The sequence below is a fragment of the Podarcis muralis genome, chromosome Z (assembly GCF_964188315.1).
Source record: "Podarcis muralis chromosome Z, rPodMur119.hap1.1, whole genome shotgun sequence".
Taxonomy (NCBI): domain Eukaryota; kingdom Metazoa; phylum Chordata; class Lepidosauria; order Squamata; family Lacertidae; genus Podarcis; species Podarcis muralis.
Window position 1 is genome coordinate 31951029 of NC_135673.1, and position 15270 is coordinate 31966298.

Below are 15270 nucleotides of genomic sequence, written 5' to 3' on the forward strand. Positions count from 1 at the left end.
TTGCTGGAGCAAGCCCCGTTGTAATCAGACTTCTCTAGTCAAATCTTCTGCTGATGCAGGAAAAATCCTGGTTTGCCACCCCACTGTGGCTGGTGGCATTTCATGGTGGAAAGTCAGCAGGGTCACAGTTGGTGGGCCAGCACAGCTTAGGCTCCTACTGTCCAGAGGACCCAACCAGAAGGTTTAATGGGCTCAAGGGGGCTGGGGCATGTTCCAGGTACATAGGTGGCCATTCAGCTTCTGCTCAAAAATGTCTAAGGAGGAAGAGTCCCACAACTGCTGAGGCAGTCTGTTCTGCTGTAAAACAACTTCAGCCACCAGACTTTGGGCCCTATTATTTGGAGCAATAAAACCCCCAAATTTGATCTACGTGACAGCTCTTTAATGGGTATTAAATTGGCTCTTAATTGGCTCTTCTTCAGGCTATTCATCCCCAACATCTTCAACTGAATGGACACTGAGATCACATTAACACCATACATTCGGGGCGCATGAATTCCCCCAAATAATCCTGTAAATTGTAATTTAGCTCTAGCCAACCCTTAACAAAGTACAGTTTTATTTAATAATAAAAACTATAGCAAAATTTGGGGAAAGCCTTTTGTTTTAAATGTGGACAGTGCTATTTTTCTAGAAAAGGAGGTGCCGGAACCCACTATGAACACATCCCTCATCCTCTTAGAATAGCAATGGGGCCCACCTGAGAGATGCCAGAACTGAGTTCCAGTGAGTTCTGGGTGGGTGGGGGGGAAGCCTTGGGTGTGGATATGACCTCTGCAGGAACACTCTGATGCTCCCTCAGGGAGCTCTTTTTCATTTCAATGGGGCTTGTGTAGATGAACACCCTATGTATTTGTGCCCTCTCTGTTCTTTAGTAATACCCCCTACCCCCGCAGCAACACCTGTGACTGGAAATAAAGGAGGGAAAATGGAATGTAAACTCAAACGTCTGCAAGCAAATAGGAAAAAATTCTTAATTCCACCAGTCTTCAAAGCCTAGGTTCCTTTAAATACACCCCCACCCCACACATACCCCCACACACCCTTTCTGTTTCTTGTCTCCAACAATGGTTCTGCTGATGGACATATTTGTTTCTTCCAACAAAGGTGTTCCAACAAAGCTTGTACAGTCTGTATGTGAAAAGATAACGTAATTACACAGACAGGCTTCTTGGATGTGTGTTATGTTAAAAGTGGCTGGAATGCCACTGTCAAAAAGAGAGATATCTATTACGTACTTGAACCTCCTTATCACTTGTACTAATCTAGGGGTATCCTACTTTTTTAGGCCCTTGGACAAGTTTGGATTTTTAAGTGGCACCTCCTCTTGCAATGTCTCTGCCCCCTCTCCTTCTTTTAGAAGGGTTCTAGGAAAAGTCAGGTTCAGAAGCATTAACCTGAGTTGCTCTTCCAACTTCCTCCTTCAGCTCTATGTACTTTTCAAGGAGAAAGAAAGCAACCTCCCTCACCAACTCACAATGAAGGGACCAGCTTGCTGGGGTGTGAGGATTCACAGGCTTTGCATATTGTTTTGGAAACTGCGGTGTAGGCATGTCTGGATTACATTTTCAATAGTATCGATTTTCTCCCCCATTCCTACATTTTTAGTCATACTTTTTCAACATGGCTGAAAGCAGTGAAGGCTCGGAAGAGAGGGAGAAGGCAATTTTAAAGCTGAAAGTTAGCATGGAGGAAACCCAATGCCAGCCTTCTGCATTCAAGTGTGCCCGTTGCAAGACATAGCACACAATAGTTTAAAAGCAAGAAAAAGTATGTTTTCTTTGGAAGTTTTGCTGTACCCACTGGCACATCTGTGTAAATTCAGCTGCTTAATCAATCACTTAATCAACTCATTCATACAATGGATTCTTTAAACTAGTGGCAGCCCTAGAATTAAACAAGGGCAGAACCAATTACAGCAGAGCGCAGGAGGGCATTGTAGAAGGAAACCTGAGATGTGTCTTCAAGGTTAACACATCCAACTTGCTTGAAATCTTCCAGCATGACTCCCCGCCCCCCCACTCTTTGCTCAGAGTGTAATTCACCCTCTGGGGCTTCTCTTCGCCCTCCCCATCACCTTTGCAACCCACAGGTTCAAGGAAATAACAACAGACTTACAAGACAATCATTATTGTTTTTTAGACATTTAGATAGTGTATTACCAAGCTTGCAAGGAGTTAAAAAGTACAACATTCAGAAATATAAAAAGTCTCTCTATGCATCTCCATATACTGTACAGTGGCAAGAATCTGAGTTCAAAAGAGGGTGTGAGCACCCCAAATCAATTTTTCATTGACACGCACAAAAGGAGTCAATAAACTGTTTCCGTCATTCTTGTGTGACCGGTTCACGATAAGACAGACTAATGCAAATATAGAGATAGCTAGATTAAAGTATAGGTAGGAGACTTAGGTTACCTAGACTGTACAGAAATACCTCAGGAGTGGGGGTGGGGGGGAAGGTTTATCTAAATCCACTTAGGTGTAGAGCAAGGAAAATGGATTCCTAAGAGAAGCAGGCTTGAATAAAGAATAATTACTCTCTAGGCATTTTGTTTTTTTAAAAAACTGTAACCCAGTTAAAGAAAAGACAAGCACAGGTATCCTCTAGCAAAATGAGGATTTGCGTGTTTTTTATGGGTGTAGTGTCAGGATTAATGAATGTTTTCTTTTTTGAGGGCAACCCTAAACATGTTTACTTGGGAGGCAAACTCCACTGAGTTCAACAGGACTTGCTGTCAAGTAAATATGCTTAGAACTGCAGTCCAAAGATGGATTTTTTTTTATTCTACAGAAAATCAAAAGGGAGGAGGGCAAGGTTCTGAGGCAGATATGAATGAAAACCAATGTGCAAATCTCTTGCTAGCAGGAATCCGGCAGCCTCAACATTATAATGCAATCAAGTAAAGGTTTAGCCACCACTGCTAATTTCTCCATTTCACCTCCTTTTCAATGGTTTTTCTTTTCTTTTCCTGAGCAGTCCTACGTGACACTATACAAAGTTTAATGGCATTTCATTGCTCACCGGCCACACATTCAGGCAACAGTTTTTCTAGAAAGCATCCGGCACTTATCTTTGTAGATTCACCCTGTAACGTGGTGGTGCTTGACAATTAAAAACAAAAAAAGCAAAAAGCAAAGCAGACTGCTTCTCCTTGCACCTGTGGTGTGTGTTGTGTGGTCAAAATACATTCATGGGATGAATCTTCATTAGAAGTGAAAGTGCTTGTTTGAAGCCCTTTGTGGGGATTTTCCAAAAAATATATCTATATATCTCAAGGACACAAGACCAACCCCTCCCCTATGATCGGCGATGATTCATCTATGAGAAAGTACACTTGTCCTGGTCAACGGGTTTGTTACATTGGGAGAACATTCATCCTGTTGGCCCAGTAATGAGCTAAAATGGTACATTCATGTCTCTGCAGCAATTGCCAGCAGTTAGGGGTGGACTCCCTGTCCTGTGTCACTTACACTGACACTCAATCTTAGGTCGGTTCGGTCTTGTTTTGTGCAGTGCTTTTTTATTTTTAAGAATGCATGAAAAATTCGTAGTTGAATGGTTCACATGACTGCAGACATTTTTGTATGTATTCTCCCAAGACAAATGCCGCCCCCCCTACCCCCAGTGCGTTCCCACCAAATATGCATTTTAACTGCAAAATACATACTTCTGTGCACACATTTTTAATTTTGTTTTTTGTACTTGAAAACTGCATTACCAAATCCAGAGAGTTTTGTAATCTGATCAGGGGTTGTGCTCCTGCAAGCAAGTACAGGACCATTGGACTGGGCTGGTCTGCTTTGAAAAGTGGACCCAGCGAATTCCTTCCCTACCAACAATGCCACATCCCACACTGGCTTTTGCTGCTTGGTACTCCTACTGTTGATAGTCATACCACCACCACCATTTGCATGCTGCCTTTCCATAGTTAAAACCATGCTGAAGTGGGAGTTTTATGGGAGCACACATACACAAGGTCTGATTTCAACTACAGCAGGAAGTGGTTATGAGGAGGGTTGGTCGAGGCTGTGCCTTGACAGTCAGAAGCTGCCAGAAAGTTTGCAAAATAATAATGATAAATCCCCTGTCAAAGCTGTGATTGAAAGAACACACACATATATCTATGTAGGAAGATGGCTGCGAAGCAACGCAGTTATTTTACCCTGTTAAATTCAAATGGATTCGCTGGTAGGTGAAAAGAAAGAATAACCCAGAACTACTCATGGCAAAAGGGGACCAATCCTAAATCTGGGGGGGGGGAATTCACTCAATTTTATTTAATTTTTAAGAATCTGAATGGCAGGTTTTCCATTTTGAAAAAATGAAGAAAATCCAGCATTTCAATGTTAAAAACAAAACCTGCAATTCTATAGAAGTCTACTCAGAAGTAGGTCCCGTTGAGTTCAACAGGACTTCTTCCTAGGTAAGCATGCATTGGATTGCAACCTGAGTCTATCTGATTGATTTTTAAGCCCATAATGTTAGGTATTAACTTGGCAAACCCAAAACTTTTAGAAGTCTCCCCACCCCTAAATCTAACAGGATCCAGACTTAGGAATTTGGGTATATACATCCATCCCCGGCCCCACACCAAAGCAGATTCAAGATTGGAGAATTCCACCCACCCTACTCTATCGATTGCCTGCTTTGGAGAATGAAAACCACAGAAGGCACCCAACAGGCAAATGATTCTGCCACCAGGACTTGTCTGGGGAAGCAGAGGATATTGTATCTGCTCCTGGCCTTAGGACGACTGCTCTGAAAAAAATGTAAAGAATCCAGGTTGTTAGGGTTTACAATCATTGGTACTTCAGCGCATTCCTGAGTTTTGCTTGAAGGATAAGGGTAGCCCCATAATCCCACTTTTCTGGGCCTGGGGACACATATGAAAACCTAAGAAAAATGTTGAGATCACCATAAAATACCCATTTCACAGCGGAAAATCTGGTGATGCTCAGATCCCAACACCCTCCCCCCCCATCAGCAGGCAAAACACACACATCCCCCAAACAAACAGAACACGGGGTGTGTGGGGGAGGCAGGCAACACCCTTCTCCCAAAGACAACTTGTCACAGAACCAAAAATACTCTATTAATATATATATATATATGTATATACACAAATAAAAACTGGGAGGAGTAGGATATCTGTGGACACCAAGGTGTGCATCTGAGGGTACCATGGTGCTCACAAGCACCACATCAGGGACCTCAGAGCTCTGGGCAGAAATTTCTGAAACAACTACAAAGCTTTCCCCTTTCCTGCATTTCTCCCCTCTGGCACAAGTTCTATTTGCCTGGCTGTTAGATTTGGAAAAGGGAAGTGCCAATCACGTGGACCTTGGTAATGAGCCACTTGTGGGTAGGAGGAGAAATAAAGAACTACATAACAGGATGGTGCCAGAGCCCCCAGAGGGCCCTTTTGGTTCTCTGGCTTGTGTTTGTTCCAGTCAAGCTCCAACCATGCTTGGGCAGGACTTGGAGGACATGAGCAACAGACAAAAGTTGTAAGCGGGATCAATGGTAGGGAGAGGCAATCTGTCATGGACTGGTTGGATACAGAGGGGTGGTGGGAGGCACCAGCTGGAAAAAACCCAAGGGAAGAAAGCTCAGAGCTCGGGGACTGCTGGTGGGATGGCAATGCATGGTCAGAGGAAGAAGAGGGAGAAACCTGAGAGGAGGTGGTGTCGGAAGCTGAAGAGGTAACAGGCCTTATTGAGCAGGGAGAGTCTGTGGCAGAGAGAAGTCCAGAAGCAGAAGCAGAGGCAGAAGAAGAGATGGAGGGGAGGGGAGGGGGAAAGTTTCACTCCTGTCCCCATTGGACAGCTTAAATGGCAGGTGCATGCTTAATAAACTGATGCTTAATAAACTGGTTTGACCCTTTAGGGAGTCTAGGAATCACACCCAGCAAGTGCAACAAATAAGTCTGGGATACAGAAACAGAGGGCCCTGGGAAACTCTGTTTAAGAAAAAAGAAGAGAGGGTTGAAGGAATGGAGACCTGGTAGATTCTCCAATAAGGAAAACACACTGTCTTGTTCATAGCTTTTCATCCTTCTAACTACCATCTTCCTTAACCTCATTTCCTAAGCTAGAATCTCACCAGATCCCATTTTACTGGAAAGGGGATTAATCTGCAGAGCTGCTACCTGGTGCTGACCCACTTTGCAGGTGAGGGGATGGATAACATTTAGCCATGTTGATGGGACCACTGAAGAGGACAGTCCCTCCTCTTCAACCACCACCATCACAATTTTGTATATTTCTAGCCTAACTGGAAAAGCAACAGCAAAAGCAGAACCAAAAAGAGCAGGGGGGGAAACCCTCACAATCAATGAAGCGTGGACATTTTTATGATATATTTTTCTTGAACGTCTGAGCTGGGAAGTTAATTACAGACCTAACTGTGCAAATCCATGGCAACAGATGGAGGAACATGTAATTAAAGCCAAACTAACAGTGGCAGCAACTGGAGCCAAGCACATTTTAAAGCAAATTCTGGTTCATTCAAGCAGAAGGGGCAGGTAACACCTCCTGGGAAACAAAAGAGTATTAATAGAAAGAAGCCTTGCTGCTTCTTAGGATGACTGTTGCTGAAGTGCTTCATGCAGGAAGGAGAGAAACAATTTGCAGAGGGACAGAAGAAGCCTGAGCTTTGGTTTTGGGCTGTACAAAGGAAATGTCCAGGAACACATTACAAACACAGAAAAGGTCGGTCACTTCACTGGCCAGAACACATTAAAAAAAACCAAAGAAACATGAAACATCTCTTGACACCACAGATGTAGATTCAGTTATAGGTCACTCATTAATCTTCCACGTCAAATGAAAACATTCAGTTAATAGTCATGTCAGGGCCGCTAGAGATTGAAGCTCTTTCCATGTTCTTTTTTTGGCTTACAGAGGCTAGACTGAATGCATTCAGGTCAGTAGGCCTTGGTGCTATTGGTCCAAGGAGTTGGCTAGGCAAATATCAGAAATGGAATGATCAGTTGTCCACACTATTGCTTGGCCTCTCACGACTGAATGCATGAACTGCTTTTGTGTGTGTCACTGGCTGCTTTTGCACATAACAACAAGCCAGATTTCCTGTCTTGTTGTGGTTTATTGTGTACCTGATTGCTCACCCCTGGCACAAACAGGATAAACAAACTAGGAAGCCTTAGCTTCTGGTCATATTGAAGCAGTGATTATACTTTGTTTCTCCCTAGCAAGCCATAAGTATTAGCCTACCTTAAACCATGCTTTGTATTTGATTTCCTGTTCATGGCTTCTTGTTAGGGAGCAACAAACCATGACACACACACACACACACACACACACACACACACACACACACAGTTCAGATGTAACCAGAAGTCATGGCTTGTTTCATTACTATATTGTCCATGCCAGGATTGAATCAGAAGCAACTGGGCCGGACAGACTAGCAATACCACTTGTTCACAGTAAAACACAAGAAGACATAAAGTCTGGCTTGCTGTTATGTGTGAATGTGGCCAATATATTTGAAGCCAATGGAAGCTTATACCTGTGATAGGTCCTTCATACATTCGAATGATCATTTAATGTTGCAACCATCAAGCACTAGACATGTGTCATCAGGCTCTTCCTGAATAATGTGGACCCAGAAATCTGCAGAATAGCTGATATACAGTGATTATATAAGAAGAGGAGGAAAACCCAAGAAGATCCAGATAGGTTTGAATAGACTTCCAGACTTAGTATGGTGTTTGACAGCCATTAATTGAATTGTCAGACTGCATAGCTAAGCAAAATGATAAAGAATTGTCAACATGAGGCACTAACTGTGGACTCACTATGTGGGATAGCTTTCTTCAAGATCCACATGCCTGGTACAATTCAGAAAAAATCAGCAATGATATTCCCCTGCAGCAAAAAGACAATGGTAATAATCAGCTGTGATGCTAAAAAGGCTTCTTTGTCTGCAGGGCATCACCTCTGAATGTGGCTGATGTGATAAAGAAAGTGAAGGAAGAGATTCTTTTTAAAAGAAAAAAGAAAAGAAAGAAAAAGCAATGTGCATTCCAGTTCACAGCATAATAAGGAGGAAAGCAGGTTGTGCGGAATCCAACAGTTGTTTTGGCTTAAAGCTGCAAAACTACTTCCCAGGCTACTTCCCATTTCTGAATCACATTTAATTTCGGAATATGCATTTGGCTCATTGTCCTTTCTCGGCTGGGCTTTGCATCAGCCTGGCACATATCCAGCAGGGTTCTTGAGCACAGGTACCATGGAAGTGTGCTGACTCAACTCACAGATTAAAGCCCAGTCTTGAGATAATGAATATGGGCTCAAATAGCAAACATCAGGAGGGAGCTGTCTATAAGCTTGGCTTCCTGAACTGTTGGGCCCCAAATTGCCTTCTCACCTAGGGGGCAGCACAAAATCCAATATATATTTTTAGACTCTTGCAAAAAAAGAAAGAAAGGAGAAACAGAGAGAGAGAGAAAGATAAGAGGGAGAGATAGAGAAAGAAGAACGTTGCTAAGAGCCCTACCATTTTACTCCTCTGAAAACAAAGCATTTAAATCTCATCAACAATTGCTGACTGTTGTTTTGAAATGGGAGTCTAAACTGATGAAGAATTGCATGCTTCACCAAGGACTGGAATGGCTCACAAGAGTGTGCATGCTTTTCTTCCAGCTCTTCGAGAGTACGAGAAACCAAATGTATTTGATGCAAGTTGGACCAATAAAAAGGAAGCCTTTCTTTGTGTATGAATGCCACACTTCGACTGAATGGCACTTATTTCCAGGTCAGCATGTTTAGGATTGCAGCCTAAGAGAACAATTTAAACGTACTGCTGTTCTTCCTGGACTGCCCTGCTTCAGACTGCTGATTGTGGAATAGCATGTTTCAAAGCTCCCCGGTGCTAAATTTCAAAACTTAATTTCCCTGCATATACAGTGGTACTTCTGGTTAAGAACTTAATTTGTTCTGGAGGTCCGTTCTTAACCTGAAACAGTTCTTAGCCTGAGGTACCACTTTAGCTAATGGGGCCTCCCGCTGCCGCCGCACGATTTCTGTTCTCATCCTGAAGCAAAGTTCTTAACCCAAGGTACTATTTCTGGGTTAGCGGAGTCCGTAACCTGAAGCGCCTGTAACCCGAGGTACCACTGTACAAAGTTAGCAGATAAGGCTAAGCTAAAACCCTGTTTCTTTTTCAGAAATTTCATTTAAGTGTGCCTGCAAACCTTCGTTTGCCGACTCAGGCAGCATTATGTACTTCTGCAGATATATATATATTTTTTAAAAAAATGCTTTCAGTGTCATTATTTCTTAGGACCAATCACATTATGTACAATTTTCTCATTAGGAGTTGACCACTTGAACAGCTGAGTTTCTGCCCAACTGTTGGGAAATAGGTCATCCTCCTCGGTTTCATAATGATTTGAGAGTACAAATACTTTCCAGCCAATTTCATGCTGGCTATGTCTTTCTATAAGCAATATATGACCACTTATGTTACCATGACACCATTTCATTCCTACTCCCCAGCACGCACACAGAGATGAATGCATTTGTTAAATGATAAACAGCAGGACTCCCAAGATGGCTAGAGCAGGGTCATAGCAAGGCAAAGAAATAATGCATATCCCTTCCACCCGATGATTTGAAAGACCAAAGTTCTGCAAGAGGAGACCGTCATTTGAGGATTAGCTGATACGGGCAACTATACTTAATTTGACCAGCATTAATGCTATATAATCACACACACAGCCTCACATAAAGGCACACAGAGAAAACTAAGTCCTGGTGCAACCCAACATTAGATTATTAATCCTGGGCAGGATATGTTTCATTTCATACAACTGTACTGTATAGGGTACCCTGGAAGTCATACAAAACTAAGCGCAGTATTTTAAAAACACCCTGTTTTCACTTTTTATGAAGTTGCAATTGGCTTACATTAGCTATCGGCTATCATTACTACCCTGTTCCATTAGGGGCACGTTTGGTAATCAGAAAATCAGACCAGTGGCCAGATGAATGAGGAGATTCTCCAGTCCCTGCCAGCAAGGCAGTCAGGTACTGCATGGAAAACAAGTTTTGAGACACAGTGTATACCTGGATTTGGATGTATGACTAAAGCAATCATGGGGAACCTGTTCCAGCCTGAGGGGAGAATTCCCGCATGGGGAACTTGCCCAGGACCTGAAAACCAGGGGTGGGAAGGGCCAGAGGCAAAAGTGGACACTTCAAGGGATGTGACTGCTACATTCCAACTACATAAAAGATAAATGTTGTGACACCCATCCATTTCTCCATTCCCCCATCCAGACAAGCAAGTAATTTTATTACAGTTAAAAGATACATCCCAGCCAGGAAAAGCTCTCCAAGGGAGTACATAGCAAGGCAGGGAAAATGTCCTTGTGAGATGAGCAGAAGCTTCTATTTTAGATTAGCCTCGGTTTAGTGCAATGTTTGAAACCTAAGCTGTGGCTAATTTTAACTATAAATTGAACAAGCCAGCTTTGCAACCTAGGCTGTTAGCTTGTGTCAAGTAACTATAGTTAAAATTGAACACAGTTTTCCTAGTGGGATAAATGGGCCTTTACCATGAGTGTTTATTTTGCTAGAGTTTTAGTCTTGATTCAAATGTGTTTTGTGTGTTTTTGTATGTGTGTGTTTTCAAAAATCTTACGTGAAAATTGCCTTGAGATGGTTGTTTAGAAGGCGATGAAGAAATATATGATAATGATGATGATGATAGTAGGCACATTTTTTTGTAAACATTATTTGGCCGGAGAACTGCATGACAAAATTTGGAGGAGTGCAGATTTTGAAGGCTAGCTTTTTCAGTTCACATATTTTTCAGGAAGTGTGGGTTACATTGGTATGCATTTCAATACAAACAGAAGCAAATTACTCCTTCATCCCTTAGTTGCAACCAGTTTCAGGCCCATTTAAATGTCACAAGTCCAGACCAATGAACCTGGAAACTATAGGTATAGAGATTGAATAAAATAAACCATTATTTGCAACCTCATACAACTCCAGCTCCCAGGGTTCCTGGAGCAGGCGTATGTGTGTGTGTGTGTGTGTGTGTGTGTGATCACATGAGTTCCACCTTCACTTCAAACTAGCTAAATTTTGCAATGTAAATATGCCCCTAGTCTTTCCAAGCAAGCCCCTTTGGATATACCTAAAAGAAATTATCTTTTGCCAAGTTTACCTGTGATTGCTGTAGCCCTTCCCCATGTTCTAACAATCACTGAAACAGGAAGTAAGAATGAGTTACGCTTCCTATTTTCACCATAGCATTTAGGAAAAGAGAATGTTAAGCACTAATATGTACATTCTGTGGGGACATCGTTCGGTTCCCAAATTACAAGGGTGACGCAAAGCGCCCCCAGACACCCTAACTTTTTATAATTTCCCCCTTAGCTCCTGCTTTTTCAAATGTGGGACATATTTTGGCTGAAATTGGGGAGGTTTACGGCATCAGTCTCATGAATTTCACTAACCCCCTCTCAGAAAAAAAACCCCAAACCCTATCTACCATAATTTGAACACTGGTCTTTTTTCAGTATTTTGCAGCATGTGAAAGCATCCTGAGGGGAAAAACAACAACTTTGTATTGAACATGGGTAGACTGATCTTAGGAGGTGCATGGCAAATCCTAGATTCCTACAGAGGATCTTGTGATTTTTGCTCACTTCAAGTTAAATAGGCGAGGTTTAAGATAATCACTGGAAGGAGCCATACGTTATTGGGGAAGGAGTTGCGCATTTTACTGATCCTTGTCATCTCTTTTTAAATGACCCACCTTCCATACTCCCTAGGACTCATGGAAAACAGGAGCCTAAAACTCAGGAGGAGATGTGTCAGGTGTAGCTGACCAGATGCTACTGGCATTACACATCTGGAGGGCTGAGTTTGCCTATGCCTGTCCCTTCATCCCGAGACATGGGCTGTGCTGGCGGGGACTGATGGAAGCCAAGCTTCAACAACCTCTGGAAGGTTCACCATTGGTTTAACCTTTTCATAAAATGACCACAGATTGTAAATTCTGTGGCCAATTGCCCTCCACCATTTAAAGTATGCCCTTCCCTTTGCTCACATGTATCCCAGCTTAGGAAAACACCTAGTTAATCAGAATAAGCAGGCTCTAGTATATGAGAGCTTATGCCACAATTCATCTGCAAGTGCGTACAGTGCTGCAAGATGCTTTTAATTCTTTTTTCATCTTCATGATGTTAAAAGAAGAATCCTACCAAGGACGGAAGTGAAGAATCTGCAGATAGCTGCTGCAACGATTATTCAGCCCCAACTCTTTGAATTGATCCTTAAAACAATATTACCCCACCAGTACAGTTCAATCATACGCCCACTGTTCAAGATGGCACTGAAGAACCAGCCCATTAGTCTAAGTCTGGTGTCTGCAAAGAGCCCCATGGTGTCCCAGCTGGACAGAGTCCATTGTGTGCAGGATTCGGCTCTAAAGACACAATTAGCTCAGGAACCCAGCAGCTACAAGACAATTTACTTTTGTTCCATTTAAGGCTGTGAAGAGAAGCAGGTCAACAGCATTAACAAGAGCTTCTGGTCAGATAATGGATTTCTGGTTCCAAGGATATAGAAGGGCTAGGAAAATCTTTCAGATTCCAAGCTGAATATTTGCATTTAAGGCAGTGGGGGAAGCAATCCTGTATCAAAATGTTCCAGGTGCCAGCCCTCCCGAGAGCTGAACGAATATTTCAAAATTCTCAAGGGCCAGCATAGAAATATTAGGCTGAAGGGTGATGAGGCCAGATTGGGGAATTTCGCCCGCCCTGAGCAAAAGAACAGAAAGCAATAGGTTAAGGACACTGGAGTCATAGGGCTCATCCTAAGAATCACAGAACTGTAGAGTTGGAAGGGAACACGAGGATCATCTAGTCCAACCCCCTGCAATGCAGGGAGCTTTTTCGCTCAACGTGAGGCTTGAACTCACCACCCTGAGATTAAAAGCCTCATGATTGCTAGTCAAGGGTCTGAGAGGCTTTAATTTTGTCCCGCCGCTCTCCCCGGGAAAACCCACTGTTCACTGCTGAACTGAAACAAATCTTAGTCCACAGGAAACCTGACTGGCGTTTCTTCCAATTCAGGCATAAGCAGCAGGTTTCTCCAGGGAAAGCGAAAGGGCAAAATAGCTTCTCGGACCCGTGACTAGGAATGACAGAAGTGGGGCTGAGCCCTGATATGACCGTCAGGCATCATCAATAAAAATAGGGATCTTTGCTCTTCCTCTGCTTGAACAACACCTGCCTCCTAAGTGACCACCTTTCCACCCTGCCACCACTACCTCAGGAGTTTCGCAGTCAAAACTAAAAAGGATCAAGTCAGGTTCTGCAGGGTGGGGTGGGGGGTGGGATTAAAAAGAAAAGAAGCCACAACAGCCATATATTGCATCCTACAAGCACTGAAAGTACCACATGCCAAAGAAACTCTGAACAGTTCCAAGCTAGCTTCACTGCAGAGAAGAAATCAGCACAGGGGGACTCCCCAACCCGCCAAATTTGTAGTCTTGGAAAGCAGGAGGATCAGGATGAAAAAGAGAAGATGTATCCCACTCCTCATGCAATTGAAGAAGGTGCCAGGCCTAGGTCTGATACCAATGCAGGATAGCCCTGTCTAGGAACACCCATGCTGCAGGTCCTTCTTCCAGTGTGGAAAAAGATATAAAAGCTTCCTCCCTTTAGGGCCAAGATGTGTGGCTGATTCCATTGGGGATGAGTGTGTGCTCTGCATTTAAGACACTTTTTCTTGGGTCAGGAGTCCCCCCTCCAGTAAAAAAAGAAACAGAAAAAAGTCTGGCACCACTGCCAACAAATCAACAAAGATGAAAAACAACAACACAACCCCCCCCCCCCACCCCGGTAATGGAGTGGTAGGCTCACCCTGACCCTTAGCCAAGCAGATCTCCCCAAGGGTTGGATTAGGGCATTGCGCGAAATGACAAAGCTCTCTCTCTCTCTCGACATACTCATGGCTGGGTCTTAGGGCCCTGAATTGTCCCGTCCACAGCAAACTCGGTCATAACTCGCCGAGCCAAGGGGTTGGTGGTCTTCAGAAGTTCAGCCGCAGACGTACGGATGCCTGTAGCGCCCTTGCCACCTTTCTTTTGAAGGAGTGCCTTAAAATCTTCATTCCTGCTGGAGGTTCTTGTGACGCCCGTCGGAGCGCACTCGTTGCTCTTTGAATTCTGCCGGTTGCCAAAGGCTTCGCCGGATTCCTTCCAACCAAGCAACTTCCGTTTGGACCTGCAAATGCAAACACGCAAACACACACACACACACATGCACACAAACAGATCAGAAAGTCACTTGAGGTTAGGCAGAGCTGGCACAGCCGTAACAGTCTAAAATGGTGTAATGGGACCCATCCAGAGGAAACAATGGGAGCTTTGTATGCAATGGTTCAATTTGCCATGGGTGTTTCCAGAGCAGCCTTCCCCAACCTAGCACTTGCCAGATGTTTTGGACTACAATTCCCATAATTCCTGGCTGGGGCCCAGGTTTGAGAAGGCAGCCCAAGGACTATCCAGCCGTTGCTCTCCTGTTGTAAGCTGCAAGCAGAATTGCAGCTGTCTTTTCTTAATGTGGGGGTAAGGTGCTTTTTTGACATGTGCTTGCTGCTATGTTCCATCCACACTAATGGGTGGGACACAGCTCCCTAGGCGGGGAAGTGACGATTCACTCAAGCAAAGTTTTTAAAATAAAATAAAAATCACTCTTCTGCCACTCATCTTCCTCTTAAAATCAGTTATTTAATTAGTGCTGAAATGCTTATTTACCGTAAGCACTGTTTCCCAATTACTTTCGACACTTGTGGAAACAAATGCTTTAAAAAAGTTAGAAAGTGTGTTAGGCCAAAAACTTGTTGATAGAATGTAGCATTTTAAAAATCCTTAAAAATAAATCTCCTTCATTTAAACACTACAGTGTGAATATGTTAATATTTTTTTTGAAAATTTTAGCTAAAAATATAGATGAAAAAGCACTCTATGGCTCATTAAAAGAGTTACTGGTAATACTGGAGATGTCCTGAGTGGCACTAGGTTCACCTCAATAGGTTCACTTACATTGCTCATCAAAGCTACATCTGCAGGAAAAGATGGAAGAGTAGAGCTAAGAACCTACCACACCTGTAGCGACTGCACTACTGTGCTTTAACTTTCTAAAAAGGCAGGTTTGCTGGGGTCTGAGGAATCATAGAATTGTAGAATTGGAAGGGACAACGAGGGTCATTTGGTCCAACG

General features: G+C 43.2%; 1 protein-coding gene across 4 annotated transcripts in view; it reads right to left on the reverse strand.

The window, feature by feature from the left end:
* Positions 1–2114: 2114 nt before the first annotated feature.
* NHSL2 (NHS like 2) overlaps positions 2115–15270 on the reverse strand; it is a 118700-nt gene continuing 105544 nt past the window's right edge. For all 4 annotated transcript variants that reach the window (XM_077922388.1, XM_077922387.1, XM_028714869.2 and 1 more), the window contains one exon: positions 2115–14272. In XM_077922388.1, the coding sequence (XP_077778514.1) occupies positions 14079–14272 (194 nt within the window). In that variant the 3' untranslated portion in view covers positions 2115–14078. The remainder of the gene's footprint in view (positions 14273–15270) is intronic.